The 18,008-nt window shown below is 48.9% G+C and overlaps 1 protein-coding gene across 1 annotated transcript in view; it reads left to right on the top strand.

The window, feature by feature from the left end:
* The first annotated feature begins 7,657 nt into the window (after positions 1-7,657).
* Positions 7,658-18,008, top strand: part of LOC126546938 (nose resistant to fluoxetine protein 6-like) — a 54,373-nt gene continuing 44,022 nt past the window's right edge. The window contains exon 1 of the mRNA XM_050194657.3: positions 7,658-8,230. Within this exon, the coding sequence (XP_050050614.3) occupies positions 7,933-8,230 (298 nt within the window). The 5' untranslated portion in view covers positions 7,658-7,932. The remainder of the gene's footprint in view (positions 8,231-18,008) is intronic.

An 18,008-nucleotide genomic window follows, 5' to 3' on the forward strand; every position in this document is an offset into this window, starting at 1 on the left:
GGCTGTCTTGTTCAGCAATCGTAGGTTGCTTGAGTGTTCTTCCGGCATAAAGATGATGACGCATGGCCAGCGCGCAGGCCTTGACTTCGCAGTCGCTGTACTCGCAGAAGTTGACGGCGCTGTGTTGACGATCTTTCTATTCGCCCTCTTACTCCGGACGGGTATGTCGCTGTCGTCGGATGAATCGCTTTCTGACATAGAGTACAACTCGGTGTCTTCGGTGTCACTGGGGAGCCAACTCGCTTCCTTGCGGTTGACGGCCGTGATAACTTCTGGCCAGGCGGGCCTCTGGCAGGCTCCGCGTCCATGGCGAGGCACCACGAAAGGCGAAGATTTCACCAAAAATTTAGAGCACAGAAAAAAGTGTTCTGCCAAGAAGTCACTTCGTCGTCTTCAGTTGGCTAGCTTATTTAAAGGACCCATCAGGCCGGCTGGCACGGTGGAGCCTCCGACTGCAAGAATATGACATCACTGTGATCTACAAATCCAGACGAAAACACTCTGATGCCGATTGCCTATCACGCGCCCCCAATGACCCACCGCCACAAGACGACGAGAATGACGACGCCGTCCTTGGAATAATAAGCGCGGAAGACTTCGCTAAACAGCAACGAGCAGACCCGGAGCTAAAAGGCCTCGTCAAGTATTTGGAAGGGAACACCGACGTTGTCCCTAGGTCATTTAAGTGCGGATTGTCTTCGTTCACGCTTCGAAACAGCCTACTCGTGAAGAAGAACTTCTCACCAGTCCGCGCCAACTACCTTCTTGTTGTTCCGTCAGCGCTGCGTCCAGAAGTACTGCACGCCTTCCATGACGATCCGACCGCTGGCCACCTCAATTTCTCCCGGACGCTATCGAGGATACAGGAAAGATATTAGTGGCCGCGTCTGACCGTCGACGTCGCCCGTTAGGTCAAGACATGCAGAGACTGTCGGCGATGCAAGACACCACCGACGAGGCCAGCGGGATTACTACAGCCGATCAAGCCTCCTTGCCGACATTTTCAGCAGATCGGAATGGATTTGTTGAGACCGTTTCCGGCGTCAACATCCGGAAATAAGTGGATCATTGTGGCGACGGACTACCTCACCCACTTCGCTGAAACTAAAGCCCTGCCGAAAGGTAGCGCAGCCGAGGTGGCGAAATTTTTCGTCGAGAACATCCTGCTGCGACATGGTGCCCCAGAAGTCCTAATCACCGACAGAGGAATGGCCTTTACAGCAGAGCTAACCCAAGCCATTCTGCAATACAGCCAGACAAGCAACAGGAGGACAACTGCCTACCACCCGCAGACGAATGGTCTCGCGGAGCGCCTGAACAAGACCCTCGCCGACATGCTAGTAATGTAAGTCGACGTCGAGCACAAGGCGTGGGATGCGGTCCTGCCGTACGTAACATTTGCTTACAACACGGCAGTGCAAGAAACAACGCAGATCACGCCGTTCAAGCTGGTTTATGGCAGGAACCCGACGATGACTCTCGACGGCATCCTGCCGCACGTCACCGACGAAGAGAATCTTGATGTCGCCACATATCTCCAGCGCGCCGAAGAAGCCCGACAGCTCGCCCGCCTGCGCATCAAGAACCTACAGAGGACCGACAGCCGACACTGTAACCTTAGACGACGCTACGTCGAGTACCAACTCGGCGATCGTGTTTGGGTTTGGACCCCTATACGCCGACGAGGACTCGGTGAGGAACTATTACGCCGCTAATTCGGACCCTACAATATCATCCGGAGCATTGGCTCATGCGGCGATGATGTCGTGCCAGACGGCATTTCGCTATCACAGCGGCGCCGCTCACGACCTCAAATAGTCCATGTTATGCGGCTTAAGACGTTCTACCAGCGATAATGAACTTTGGAACTTTACATAGCTGAACTCTGGAACATTACATAGCTGAACTTCGAACTTTTTTTTTGGACTGTGTTACTTCGTACTTTGCTTCTTTGTTGTTTTGTTGATTTTGTTTAATAAGTGTCCGTTTTGTTTTTAGCTCTCCTGTTTGGTTTGCAGCATCGAGACGATGCTTTTTGAGAGGGGGCATTGACACGTGTACTTGTTTGTCTTTTCCGGTTGACCACATTTTACCGTCTAACAAATGTTATCGCACAGCGCAGGACGCGCCTTCATGTATTGGAAATTTCTCGAATGTTATCGATGGTTATTTTTATTGTTTGGGTGTCACCGAACCTTGTGTAATCTGATTTCATGTACACGCGACGCGAATGGTGTAGAACTTTCGGGAAGACGCGCAGGCACCAGTGATTACTCTGGAACCTCGTGGACTGTATATAAAAGCCGACACGCTTGTTCCGCAGATAGGATTTTCGACGATTGCCGACTGTGTTGGTCGCTTTCGTTGAGCTTTGAGTGTAGCCTGTTCTTGTGGGCACAGGTTCGCCCAATAAATTCAGTTTCGCCATTCACAGTTTTGTTTCTGTGTCCTCGACCGTCACTACCACGTGACAATATTCAAACAAGTCTCGAATATGTGCTACAGTGTTATAGCGTATAATCCAATGCCATCACAAGACTAACTACCCCACTCTTCTATTGACAACGTCATCAAACTCGTTACTCATTTCCAACAGCAAAACCTCGTCAAGTGAATATCAGTGGCCCTCGTCTTCGACATAATGATAATGTCGATCTCGGAGCCAGCCTGGACACGCTATAGGCGGTGGCACTCGGTGGCGGAACGTTTCTCTGGATACGGATCTACGTGTAGAGATTTATTTTTGTGCAAATAGCGGATGGTCAAACTGTCCCTCGCTACACCAGCCATGGTGTCCCGCAGGATGGAGGTCTCAGCCTTAGAGCCTTTAACCTTATAATCATCGGTCTGGCTGAAAACATGCCGTAGTCAGTCAACGTTTCTGTGTGGGCTAACGTACGCATTCAGGCATCGGCGGTGACGGGTCCCCAGGTTCCTACCAGGTTCCAGCGGGCCGCAAGCTGGACATCATTGTACCTCTGCAATCAAGGCCTGAGTATTTCTGCAGAAAAGGTCTTTGAGTGGTATACTTATTCGCAAGTAAATGGCATGGCAGCAAGTTTAGATCAATAGACAAGCTGTTTAGTGCATAAAACTCACTTCTTTATAGGCATCGTCATCGACAGAGATATATTGTGAAGTTCCTGCTGTGCCCACTTAAAGAAAAGGCTCAGCTCAATTGCGCATATGCTAAGAATTTCCGGTGGGAAGACGTGGCGAACGTCAGATCTATGCTTTAAGTATATAGCGCACCATTTTGAATTTTTTACGAAATAGCTTGCCTATCCTGTCTCGCATTGGGAAAAACAACCCTTGTGTGTCACAGCTACAAACCCAGGCTGTTCGCGCGTGTTCCGGTCTAGCTTGGTGCGCCTCAACCGCCGCAACAATTGCCATCGCCAGAGAGTGCCGAATCTTTACTTAAATAGCTACTGACGCGCACAGAGCGCAAATTCGATATTTCACCCGAATTTCGGACCACCAACTCGTTGGCTCGATATTAAGGGACCACAGCCTATATTTTCAAGAACCACCAAGAAAGAGCTTTCCCTTAGAAGAGCTTCGCACCGGCTTCAAGATCACCATCTCCATTGTGGTGCATGTAGGAGTCTGAAGGTACTCTCCAAAATACCAGGGTTTACAAAGAATTCCCACATGTCATATTGGTTTTAAAACAGCTTACTTTATCGCTGTTACACGAAGTGTATGCGGACCACATTAATATTACACGGATGTTACACAGAACTTCTACCAGTTCCATGGTCAGTGTCGTCGTTCCGGCATGTCTAGTCATAGCCAAATTCCAAACCGTATATATAACCACGTCCATAGCACAAGAACTTGCCTATCTTGGTGTCACTGTTATGTTAAAAAGGAATCGCCTTGTAAGTGGTAAGTGTTCTGCGATTCTAAAGAAGCCCTTCAAAGCCAACAAGTGACAATGCGCCATGGAAATTATGAACAGTGGATTTCAAACATGATACAAATCTACGATCACACTGCCGAAAAAGGATTGAACACTATATTCCAGTAGCTGCCTGCACATTGTAGTTTCTCAAACATTCTTGCTGATAAAGCTGCTTCACCCGCTAATAACCACGCACGCTTCATGCTCATCCCATTATCAGGAATGGACGCAGTTAAGGAGCTCCACCGAATTGCTCGCGACATCACGCTCCCTCTTTAAAGAACTCTGGGGAATTCCAGCCGTCGTGTTTTCATGCTTCATTCGTCACTGCAGCTGCGATTACCATCAGCCGTCTCCCGGTGCGGCACTACACTGTTGTGCCGACTGCGACTGGGGCTAGATTTCGCCAATTCGCGCTCCTCCGCGGTTAGAATGGCTGACTCCTTTATATGTGACCGATACAACTGTCAAGAGACCATGAAGAACTCCCTTACCCCCCCCCCCCCCCCTCCCCGCATCCTTCGACGTCCAATGTCATATTTTCGGGGCGTTCAGCCAACCGGACCTTTAGACAGGCAAAAATCCTGGATGCATGGCCTGACGCAATATCAACCTAGGAAGCCACGCACATTCTGATGAGTATGCGGTAATAAACGGACCTTTGATGACGCTTACAGACACACTGTTTCTACTCCTCCGCACATGAACTCTCTCTCCTTTAGCCTTTACAGGCTCTTTGGAGGGTCTCGGCAGGGTCCTTTTTTCTTTCGCACTCCTCATTTTGCCTTATGTGGGGTCGCTCGCCAGACGTCCATCTGTTTAACCTCCCCGCATTTTTATTGTTTTCTCTCTCTCTCCCTCATTCACTTACCAATATGTGTGCTTTACTTACTTAGGACCTGGGGGGGGGACAAACTGACAGTGAACTAGCGGTGAAATAAGGATATATGGAAAGTAAATTTTCGCCGCATATGCCGTGTACTGTGCTAAGTATTCGCGTGCAACGCCCACAGGTATACGTTAGGGCTAGAGATTAGGTGCACAAACGAGAGCTCGTTCTTTAATTATGCATGGCTGTGTTGCAGGCAATTTTGCAGGAATACGTTTACCTAGGACAATTACTCACAAGAAACCCTAATCATGAAAAGGAAATTTACAGAAGAATTAAATTGGGTTGGAGCGCATACGGGAGACATACTCAGGTCCTTACTGGAAGCTTACCATTATCACTAAAAAGAAAGGTGTACAATCAGCGCGTTCTACCGGTGCCAACATATGGGGCCGAAACTTGGAGACTGACAAAGAAGCTCGAAAACAAGTTAAGGACCGCACAAAGAGCGATGGAACGAAGAATGATAGGCGTAACGTTAAGAGATAGGAAGAGAGCGGTGTGGATCAGAGAACAAACGGGCATAGCCGATATTCTAATCGACATTAAGAGAAAGAAATGGAGCTGGGCAGGTCATGTAATACGTGGTTTAGATAACCGGTGGACCATTAGGGTAGCAGAATAGATGCCAAGAAAAGGGAAACGCAGTCGACGACGCCAAAAGACTAGGTGGGTTGATGAAATTAAGAAATTCGCAGGCGCAAGTTAGAATCGGTTGGCGCAGCCCAGGGGTAATTGGAGATCGGAGGGAGAGGCCTTCGTCCTTGCAGTGCACTTAAAATAGGTTGTTGTTGTTGTTGATTATGATGATGATGATGATGATGATGATGATGATATACATGGAAGGAGCGTCGCAGAGAACAAGAGACGCGAGGAACTCGTATGGACCACACCACGTCGAATGTGCACAATACCCTCTGGAGCTCCTAGGTCGTCCCCAATTAGCCTCTTGACAGCTGTAATTATCCGTGATACCCCCCAAGCGCTTGCCTTTCTACCAACGTGCAAGTCCGCAGGGAAGCTAGATAGAATAGAAGAGCGGAGGGGGAGAGGGGGCAGGGAATGGGTAGAACCAACGGCATTCGCGAAACGAGTCGCAAAACAGCCATGCCACTCTTCGCTCGCAGTTCCCATGCAGATACAGGGGGGGGGGGGGGGGTTGATAGGGAAAAGGTGACGTGAGAAGGTAACGAAACGCTGGATAAACTTAACTTCAAGGTACGGTACGGTGCGTTTCTGCTATTTCCGAAAAATAAAAGCATGCAAATATGTCTAGCGGACAACTTACGCAGGGCGTGCAGAAGCAGAGCCGCATTAATTAAAGCGCACCGCAGGGTCTAGGCGACACAACGGAAGCGGTCCCACGTCAAATCAACACTTCTGTGCGCGTTGCGATAGCTTTGCAGCTATGGCATTGCTCGAGGTCACGGATTTGACCGAGACAGCCCCGTTTCGACGGGGGCGAAATAAAAACTCTCGCGTACTTTGATTTAGGGACACGTTAAACAACACCACAGTGCCAAAATTAATCCGGAGTGCGCCACTGCGGCCTGCCTTATAATCCGATTGTGGTTTTGGCACGTAAAGTCCCATAATCCAATTCAAGTTTCGTGCTTCTGCCATGATGCTATGCGCCATGTGAGGCAATGACCATGCTCAACCCTCTCAGGGGTTATGAAATATGGCGCAGAACAATGCCTCAAGCAAACACCTCTCCCTTTGTGTTTTGCGTACTACGCAGACAAACAGGAGTGGCGCATGCAAGGTAACGTTTAGCATCAAATCACCACTCTCTTGTGGGACAAAACGTTGAAGAAATTCAACATTCGCGTCAATATCACCGCTAATTCCCGTCAATCAAAGCAAACAGCACAGGAAGCTTCGCTTACATCGATTGCCACAGTGCATGGGATCTGCATAATTCTTATTCTTGTGTGAATTTCCTTCTCATGTTCAGGGTCCCCTGTGAGTCTCCTGCGCTAATATTATACTAACTCTTAATAGCTCTCTAGCGCAAAAATACTTCCACGCAGAAGCCACGTCTAAAGCTTTGAAAACGTGCTTGTGATCCAGAGCAGATCGTGCTCAGAGAGGTACAGAAGGTGCGCGCTGGGGGGAGCCTCGTAAATGGTAATTAGCCCGAACAATGCCACATTAAGCGAGATTATTTAGATCTGTGGTCAACCTTGCACATTCATTGCTCCTTCCGCCGTCCATTACGGCACTCCGAACCAATTAATTGTTTTCTGAGCGACATGATGAGAACATTGGTTGCTAAGGCTGCCATAAGTGCGCCTTTGTGCCTCTGATTTTTTTTTCTTCTTTTACGTCGCAGTTACCTGCTTGGTTTGTCTCTCTAAATATTCCACCACTCACACAAAGTGCTCACGTCGTTTGACTTCCTCATTAGCCTGCGTAGTTGTCGCGGTTGCGCGGCGCAACCTGTGTGTGCCCTTCGGATTGCCCGTGACGCTGCCGAATGCAAAATACTCTCAGCACAACGCGCGTAGATTGGCGTAGCAGCGGCCAAGCGTGCAGTGGCGGCCTTTACGGCGGCGTTTTATTTACTCCGCGGTGCTCCACGCTCTGTGGACGGCATTCCAGTCCCTTGGGGTGCCTCTCGATGGTATTCTCAACCTCCTCTCCTCCATGCCTTGCGCGTGCGCCAAAGTTTATTTTCAATGCGCGTGAAGACGTCCTTGTTGCTGTGGCGTTCTCTATAGTTCCCGTCCTGCTCATCTTCCTCATTGGTGCTCTCTCGTGTTTCGCCCCCTCTGTCAATCTGAGCGCAGCATAATCTGCGCCCAACGGAGCGTGCACGACGATGCACTGTTCCGAGTCGGAGATCTGATGATGCGAACAAGTCGACACCGCAGGCCCGCTTGGGCGGTACGCTGTACCTGCTGGCAGATCGTTAAGTTACAGCCATCCGCATACGCTGGTCTTAGGCTCTGTTTTTTCTAAAACCAGTCTGTCCACGCAGTTCCAAGGCACTTGCCGTCCGAGTGCGCGTTGTTTAGACAACGTAAGATAGGGCATGTCAGCTTGCTCGTCCTGCGGACGTGCCGCACTCAAGCTCTAGTGCTTCGCCCAGTGCACGGATAGTGAGAGCGGTGCATAATAAGCAGCAAGCGCCATGAACTTGATAGGTAGCAACAGGCTTCCTCTGCTTGGATACATGGTCGCCCACTTTATCGCTTCCAGTGAATGCGTCGATGAGACCACAACCACCGTGGCTGGAGCGCCGATTGACAGCGAGGCAAGCACGCGCAGCTTTGAGGCCGACGTGGACGATGCCCTCACTCTGCTTTCCCGGAAGGCGCTGCCGCTGGTTTCGGAGTTGTTGACGAGTGGGGAGCTCGGCGCTGCCTGTTCTTCGAGTCTCATCAAGCTCTTCCTGCACCTAAGGCTCAAGGAACCATGGGCGATCCGCAGTGAGTACATCTGTGGGTAGGCACCAAGCTTGATCAGTGCCACTGAAGTAAACTGTCAGCAAAAGTTGGCAATTCACTTCATTGGGAAAGCCAACAAAAGCATGCCGGTCTGTCCCATCAACGCACATGAAAAGACCAGCCTTCTATTTATCGAGCTCCGGCGGAAGCTAGAACCTCGTGTGCCCAAGCTGTCGTCAGAACATAAAGCGAGACTCGTTCCGATCTTCGTGTATTTGATGGAACGCATATACAGCGTGAAGTATAGGACCTGTTTCTTAATCTGTGAAGCTGCTACTCTTGAAACTACTGCTTGTATTTACGTAGTTTCGCAGGCGAATGGAATGGGTGCGCATCGCAGCGTTGAACTATGTCTTTAATATTTTCTTAACTGTTTTGCATCGTTTCTATTCTACATGCGTGGTACACTCAAAGCAAGGTAACGAATATCATATATACGAATAGCCAGTTTTCTTGCATGGAGCCAGCGTGCAGCCAGTCTTGCAGAGCTCATAATGAAACGGAACTACATAAGAAGCATTCCACTATTCCGTCTTTTGTGGCCAAAGAGAATATCTGTGACTTCAAACTAAACGTCGACATGCAGGTAGCTTCAAATCGCTGATAAATATTAAATTTGTTATGTTCACTTTAGCCACCGGTCAGCCCCTGACATACATCATGAGCTGATTTGACTGACACAACAGCGGGCGGATATCCTGATAAGCCCTGTAGTGCAGTTGCATTCATGTTGCTACGTTCGTTTACAAACACCATTATGGTGCGGTCGAGTGCTGTCAACCTTGCGTTTAGAACTTGTGTACTGGTGTTTATACAGCAGTTGATGCTAAAGATTGCAGCCAGAATATCTCTATCCAGACGATATAAATTGTCATATGTTCGTGTTTGCCAATTATTGCATTAGCTCCACTAACTGCCATATGTAACTTTACTTTAAACAAGTTCTTTTATAAACACCCAGGTAGCACGTTCACTCTGCTTCGGGCATTAGATGAGGGAACGTTCTCCTTTTGATCGACAAGTATACGAGAACTCTGGAAAATGGACTCAAATACATGGCGAGCACTTACTCCCTCAAAATGTGTATGCAGTACTCCTCTTTCTTTACGGCATATCCAACTGGTCATCCAACTGTACCGGTGGTGAAATGGTGGAGCGTGCGTCTCATATGCGCGAAGTACTAGGTTCGAATCCTGGTGCCACCGGAAAGCCACCGTTTTTTTCTGATCGCTAGAGATGGACCACTACCTGAGGCTCAGTTGTTTATATGGGTTCTCATCTCTAAAGGGGGCGCTATATAGATTTGAGAGGGTGTCTCGGCGCCCCTTGTCCCCACCACTGCTTTGGCGACATAGTCGAGCATCTGCCGCTGCTGTGGGAGACAGACGAGTGCTGCCACTACCGGTAAAACGATAAAACAGGCACAAGCTCGCTTCCGGCCTGAGGCCCGCGGCAACTACGGGAGTTCCAGATGCTTGGAAGGACACCCACCTATTGGGAAACTGGCGGCATGAGACTGCCGGACTCTTCAAGAGTACTCTTCAAGAGAAGCAGCCACATCGGTCAATTTGCTCAAAATGTTACCGAGGCCCGGTATGCGACTCTCAGTGTCGGGGCAAGTTTCTTTATGATCCGCCTATATGGTCGTGCTTGAAAAGCTGTGTAAGAGACAATAACTAAGTTGTATTACCATAGCAGGCTGGCTACAGTGTTGATGATAGAGCAAGACCCGTGAATAAATGTATACATCCTCGTAGTATACAGCTTTGAAGCTATATTGCACAACTTTACAGCAAGGTGACAGCTCTCTGAAGCAATCAGTTGAATATGCCCTTATAGAGTGTACGTTGTGAGACATGCTGCAAAACACCTTTAAATAGAACGTAATCCCTCCATATATCAAGCTTCGAAAATAATCCGCCGCAAATGAGGCGAAAACACAAGTGCCAGAAATTACGTACCTGTCTGCTAACACAGTTGCACGGAGCTGACCACTCTGGAAGGCGCGAGGCGAACAACACCTCATGACTTGATGCTCGCAGACACACACGGAGGAGGACAGAGACTAACAAAGCAAACGTGGAGGTATAATGCAGAAATACGATACGCTTACACAGTTACTCAGTGACATAACCTTCGGGTGAAACAGCTATTCAAAATGCGTCTCATCACACTCGGAAGTTAAAGTATTGAGGGTGTAGGGTTATACTTCTCCACCACCGCCACCTCCTATATGCGTACAACATTCTTTTGCAGCCTATCTATTCAAGTTATTTCTAGACAACTCAGACTCTCTTCCCCTCCACCCCCCCCCCTCCCGTCGCACCACCTACACCTGGCATCTCCCACATCTACAAGCAAACTGACATTATTCCCACTTGATAGAATACAAGCCTAACGTTTGGTTTGGTTACTCAAGGCACCCCTGCTTCAATCCGTCTCGCATTACGAAAGCTGTTCACCACAGCAATTTTTTAACTGAGGCGCAAGTGGTCCACCAGCCATGCCTCCTTCCACTTGGACAGGGTGCTGCTTTACCTTGACTTCAAAGGAGCTGTCTCGCACATTGCATTGTCGCTTGGGGCGGAATTCATAAAGCCTTTTGTTCGTTAAGGAAGGAAGGAATGAAAAAGTGGAGACGGAAAGGCAGGGAGGTTAACCAGTTTAGCTTAACCGGCTTGCTACCATACACATGGGAGAGGGATGGGGGCGATGAAAGATGGGGAAGGGGGAGAGAGAGAGAGCACATAGCACAGCACACACACATCGTCCGTTGGAGTCCATCAATCTGGCATGGTACGTGATATCACTGTCACAGCCGCTTGTCCAATCCCGTCTCTTTCAAAAACCGAAGTAGCCCCTTCGTCGCCTTCACCTGCGATGTCTTCTGTCGGGGGCATGTGAAAATCGTGTCGAGGGACAATGGTCTAGTGTCAAGGTGCGCTAGAACGGATGCCAGGGACAATCGCTGAACATTATATTCAGGACAGTCGCACAGAATGTGTTCCGGCGTCTCCTCGCAAGGACAGGCACTGCAGAGAGCGTTGTCGGCCATTCCAATGCGGAATGAGTAAGATTTCGTGAAAGCCACCCCTAGCCATAAGCGATAAAGCAGAGTCGCCTCTCTTCGGCGGAGTCCAGTTGGCATATAGAGATGCATCAAAGAGGGCAGGTGGTATTGACGGTTGCTCTGGTTGGTCTGGCTGTTTGGTGTGCACCATAGAGATAGCGTGATCTCCTGTGCAAGCACTCGAAGTCTGCTAGCTGCGTCGGATCGTGAAAGCGGTATGGCCTCTTGTGCGTCCTCAAGAGCTGCCCGAGCGGCATTCTCGGCGTCTTCGTTTCCAGTGACGCCTAAGTGACTTGGCAGCCACTGAAACGTCACGTGGTGTCCTTTCTCCTGTGATGTATGGAGTAGGCATCTAATATCGAATACGAGCTGTTCGAATGGCCCGCGACGCAGAGCTGATAGTACAGATTGTAGGGCTGCCTTTGAGCCGCTGAAGATTGTCGAGGTGGCTCCCGATTGACGAAACGAAGTGCAGCGCGAAGAGCAGCTAGTTCAGCAGATGTCGATGTTGTTGGGTGGTCAGTCCTAAAGCTGATGGTAATAGCTTTTGTTGGGACAACCACAGCACCGGACGAACACTGGATGTTTGTGGAACTATCAGTATAAATGCGTTCACTGTCCGCGTACCTCTCGTGCAGAAGAAGCAGAGACAGTTGTCTCAGCACAGGCGACGACAGTTCAGACTTTTTCCCGATTCCTGGTACACTGAGATGGACTGTGGGGTTGATAAGACACCAAGGGGTATCGATGGTTTAGACGCAGCGGTGAAGCCCGAGGGAAGTTGTCGCTGTACTTGATGATAGCTTTAGAGAATGATGATTGGTGCCTGTCTAAAGGTAGGCTGCAAGGTGGTGATAGGGGGCACGTGCAAAATGTCTGATGTGCGTTCTCAGGGCTTCCACCGTAATCTGAGTTCGCATTGGATGGTCCCGAGCAATCGCAAGAGTTGCCTCTGTTGACGTGCATCTGGGCAAACCAAGGCAGACTCTCAGTGCTTGAGCTTGTGCTGCTTGCACAACACGAATATTTGTCTTGCAGGTGTTGTTCAGTACAGGTAAACTATATCTTAAAAAACCAAGAAAGAGAGCTCTATAGAGTTTAAGCATTGCGTCTACTGACATCCCCCACGTCTTTCCTGTCAAGTATTTAAACAACTGGGAAGTCGCTGTCAGGCGCCGTTTCATGTAGGCCACGTGCGGGCTCCAACAGAGGTCTCGGTCAATAATTACGCCAAGGAATCTGTGGGTTCGGACATAGGAAATCGTCCGCCCATTGATTGAGATGACATAAGGCGTCATCGGTTTGCGAGTAAATGCTACTAGTGCGCATTCTTCTGGTGATATGCTGAGACCCTGTTTACACAAGTAGTTCGCTGTCAAAGTGGCCGCTCTTTGAAGTCGCGCAGGTATCTGAGGACATGTCACTGCCGAAGTCCAGATACAGATGTCGTCAGCGTATATTAAAATTTTGATGGTAGTTGGCAAGTATTCAGCAAGTCCAACAAGAGCGCGGTTGAATATTGTCGGGCTGAGAGCACCGCCTTGAGGAACGCCCCTGCTGGTATAGCGTCGTCTAGTTGGGCCATCGTCAGTTAACAAATAGAATGATCTTGCAGATAGATAACTTGCAATCCACAAAAAAAACTCGACCACCTAGGCCAACTGTCGCAAGAGCGTCGAGAATGGCCTCATGTAATACGTTATCGTATGCCGCTTTCACATCTAAGGGTAAAGCTGCAGATAAACGCTTACGGGACTTTTCGTGCTGGACATATGAAACGAGATCAACTACATTGTCGATGGAAGAGCGGTTACATCGGAAACCAGCCATGGAATTCGAATAAATCGTGTAGTGTTCAAGGTACCATTCCCGACGGCCAAGGATCGTCCGTTCCATTATCTTTCCTACACAGCTGATCACCGCTATTGGGTGGTAAGAGGTGAGCTCTAGTGGGGATTTGCCCTGCTTCAAGAGTGGCACCAGGCGGCTTACTTTCCGTTCATCAGGAACATTTCCCTCCTGCCATGAGGAGTTGTAAAGGCTCAACAATTCTATCCGTGCGGACTCTCCGAGGTAGCACAAGGCCCGGTAAGATAGACCATCTGGACTCGGAGATGATGAGCGCCTGCAGAGAGCTAGTGCCGCTTCAAGCTCCTCCATTGTAAAAGGAAGGTCCATGCGGCAATCACGGGAATGGGGGACGTCAGCTCGGGCTGGAGGATCTGGACGAGTCGCTTGGTCTGCGATCCACGCACAAAAGTCTTCTGCGACATCAATGTTTTGCCGCCCTTGGAAAAGCGCTAGCGCCTTGAATGGAAAACGCCGTTCCGGAAGGCAACGCAGACCTTGCACCGTTTTCCAAATGTGAGACAGTGGCTTGCGGGGGTCGAATGTGTGGCAAAACGTTGCCCAACGTTCTGACGCTAATCTATCCATACGACGCTGAATCTTCTTTTGCATACTCGTGGCTGCCCTAAGGTCATGGATTGATCTTGTACGCCGATATCGACGTTCCGCCCGGCGACGAAGCGCTCGAAGTCGCTCTAATCCTATGTCGAAGTCATTTCGCGTGGAAGAGATCGCCATCATGCGAATGGCGTTTTGCATCGCAATTTTAATCATTTGCTCTAACCGAGAGGGTAGGCCCTCGCGGCAGGCATCTTCCATCTCAGATTTGAAGTTGGCCCATTGAATCGTCCGAATGGTATTCCGTGGGCCTGATCTAGACGACAAGCCTTTGATGTTCAGATAGGTGGGAATGTGGTCATTCCCATGTCTCTCAATGTCTGGAAACCACTTCACACATCTGGCGAGAGAGTTGGAGACGAAAGCAAGGTCGAGGCAGCTGCCGTATGTCACGCCTCGAAGAAAGGTGGGGCTACCATCGTTCAGGAGAGTAAGGCCATAGCTGTGGGCGATGCTTGCTAATCTTCGTCCTCTTGCATTTGTCCTTGTACTTCCCCATGCTGGATGGTGTGCATTGAAATTTCCTATGATGACCCATGGGGCGGGACAAACACTCAAGATATCCGCAAATCTTTTGGTATCGAAATTGCTGGAAGGCGATATATACACAGCCTATGAGAGTAAACAAGAGTTTGTTCTTTTTAACTGTGATGCATATATATTGATTGTCGTCGTGGGGCGCAATTGGTTGCAAAACATAGGTGAGTTCACGATGAACAAAAACGACGATTTTGCTGCATGCACCATTTGTTGATGACATGATAAATTCGTATCCTGACAGTCTTATTGGTTTCGACAAGTTGGGCTCACAAATGACGATGAATGGAAACACATTGGTGTACACAAACTGACGAAAATCTGAAATTCGTGATTTTAGCCCTCTGGCGTTCCACTGGATGACGGACGCTGCCTTGACTTCTTTCTGGAAGGATGGGGTATGGGTAGCCATCTTTCTAGTTGAGGAATGCAAGCACTGGGCTTAAGGCGTCCAGCACTTTAAGTGCGCTTCGAGCAGACGGTGTCCCCATGTCTACTAAAAGTGCTCGAATGGCCTCCATGAGAGAACGTAGCACCGAGATGACTTGACGGTCTGTGTTAGGTAAATCATCCATGGCCGGAGAAGGATCAGGTGGGGCCCCGTCCTTCTGACGTTCCTTCGCAAGGGAGCGGCTTGGTAGCGTAGGCCATTGCTCTAAAGATAGAGTCTTTTCTGCTTCCTTCGTGGAAGTGGTGGGCCTTTTCGCGGCGCGACTAACTGGCACCGCAGTGGAGTGGGTACTGTCACTTGGCACATGCGCGTTCTTCGAAGACGTACGATGGTGCCGACGTCGACGCCGACGCCGGACTACTTCGGCTGTCTCCCTGTGGGCCGAATTGTCTCTCGCCATTTGCTTGAGAACCGCGCGCTGCCTCTTGATGCGGGGCAGTCTTTCGACGAGGCCGCGTGAGGGCCGCTACGGTTGGCGCACTTCAGGACCGTGGCACCGCAGGTCTGTTCTGCATGAGGTTCAGCGCACGGGGACACAGTAGCGAGTTGGGACAGACGCCCTTGATGTGTCCTAGCCTGAAACACTGATGGCATTGAAGCTGCTTCTGGATGAATGGTCGAACGGGATGTTGGAAATGTCCAACTTTAACGCGGGATGGGATACAATTCCCCTTGAATATTACTTTTACGCAGCGCGTATTCCCAAGGCGGCGCACTTGCGTAATTATCGTGCCTTCGTATGCCGTCTTGATGAGGCTAGGTAAGTCATCATTGGGAATGCAATGTCAATGTCGTAAATCACACCGGTTATGGATGTGTCGTCAATCGGGATAAAGGGGAGCATTTTGATTCCGCCTAGCTCCGTGATTTCTTGTAGTTTTCCAAGCGCACTCGCGTTGTACACGTCTATGGCGAGTATATTCTTGGGTGGATTTATTCTTATGTCTTTAATTTGACCCGGCACCGCACCTTCCAGAAAAATGGATAGGGCTTGCCTGTTCAGCAATCGTAGGTTGCTTGACGGTTCTTCCGGCATAAAGATGATGACGTGTGGCCAGCGCGCAGGCCTTGACTTCATAGCCGTTGTGCTCGCAGCAGTTGACGGTGCTGTGTTGACGATTTTTCTCCTCGCCCTCTTACTCCGGACGGGTATGAAGCCGTCGTCGGATGAGTCGTCTTCCGACATAGAGTACAGCTCGGTGTCTTCGGTGTCACTGGGGAAGCCAACTCGCTTCCTTGCGGTTGACGGCCGTGGTGACTTCTGGCCAGGCGGGCCTCTGGCATGCTCCGCGTCCATGGTCGCAATACGGGGAGGCGAGGCACCTCGAAAGTCGAAGATTTTACCAAAAAATTCACAGAGCACAGAAACAAGTGTTCTGCCAAGAAGACACTTCGTCGTGTTCTTCTTGTTCGTTAATATATGTGCCTTTGGCCATTACCTCGGCTATCATGTAATTCGGTATGACCACTGGCCGGTGGGTAATTTAATCCACGGCTTTTACACGCTAACAGCCTTGTGAATCCGGGTCGTAATGTTTTTTATTTGGAGGAGCTATTGACGCTGTTGCAAACTCGCAATCTTGTCTCGGAGCACGAAGTCACGGGGTCAATTCCCTGCTGCAGCCGCCATATAGCCGGTTGTAAAGGAAAAGTATGATAAAACCTGCAAACTTAATCTTGCCTACTCAGTCTGCCTCAGAAGTTTACGGGACATGTGTTGCACGACAAGTGTGAATTTGCAGTCTGCTATAAAGCAGCGCTTATATTTTACTGCATCAATATGTAGGTCTAATAAAGTGCTAAACACGGAAACTTTAAATTGGAGTAAAATGTTTCCTTTCTATATTGTTTCCTGCAAATCTTTATAGCCGATTATGCACATTAAAGAATTTCATGAGACCATATCAAACCGGAGCTTTCCACTACGTTGTTCCTCCAAGTCTAGAACCTCTGAACATAAAACACCATCAATCGTTACAATAAAAGCACGGACTTCTCTCAGTCTAACATGGTCGTTCTTTCTGCGTGCACTAATAACACGTCTTCTCATTACAATCTTGGATTCTACTATCCGAACTGAACCTAAGCGAATCAAATGTTGAAACACTGCGACACAAGCTTCAGACGTTGAGATCGAGTGATGGCATGTCGAATATAAATAATGCTATACGATGATCGTCCTGAAAGTAAATGGCAAAAGTTTTTCACAAATTATTACGCTGCATTATTGAAAGCGAGACAGTGCTACCTTGTTTTGTTGTTCATGGTGTTGGTTTTACTTTTCTTCAATATTTCACTTAATCCCCCATTTATTTGCATACATCTTTCCCCACTTGTCAGAAAGACTGAAAATCCCCTCCTGAGAGAACTCCGTTGCAGACAGTGGTGCACTGCTGCACGTATCCCTGCTGGCTCATATCCCTAGACTTACATTTTATTCTTCAAGTATCCGAACAGATGGAAGTACGAATGAGCCAGACCAAAGCTGGAAAGCGGGTGCGGAAGCAGTTCCCAACCAATTTTATCTAGAAGTGTGAAAGTGCACCTTGTCGTGCCGCAAGGTCTTTTTTCTTTTTGCAAGTCACTTGCCGCGCAATGCGCGACATAGCTTCTGCAGTGTTTTAGGTGCCGGTGACCTAAGCTTTTAATCATCGTCCGAACAGCACTGTGACAACTGTTCCAAGCATTCTCGCTATTTAGACTATGGTTACTCACCTGTCTTCGATAAGTGCATCAAAGGTCTCCTTGGCTTCTGCCGCTGCGGTCTGAGAGCGACAACTCCGCACCTGATCTTGAATATTCGACCGGTCATATTTAAAATGTCTGACTTATCATCGCACAGTGCTAGAGCCCGTAAACAAATGCTAAGCCTTATGAATAGGTCTAAGCATTATGGCTGAAAGTTGCTGTTTGACGAGAAATTCAACCAAACCAACGCACCTTCCCGACACGAGGCATTGTGGGCTGATAATAAAGCGAAAGCCTTAGATGGCTTATGGTTCAAAAAATATGATGTCCGACATTATGTCACCAAAATTCATAGGGAGTAGAACCCTCAACCTTTGGTGGAAGTCGAACCCACAGATTTTGATGTTAATTAGGGCGAAATAGGCCGTCAACTTCTTTATAAGAAAACATGAAGATGAGGTGAAGTAGAAGCGTCAGCACGACCTGCGGTGTTAATTAAAGCAAAAATTATTCAGGCACAGTATATTAAGATAGAGCTAATTAAGCCA

Source organism: Dermacentor andersoni, chromosome 1 (genome assembly GCF_023375885.2).
Source record: "Dermacentor andersoni chromosome 1, qqDerAnde1_hic_scaffold, whole genome shotgun sequence".
Lineage (NCBI taxonomy): Eukaryota > Metazoa > Arthropoda > Arachnida > Ixodida > Ixodidae > Dermacentor > Dermacentor andersoni.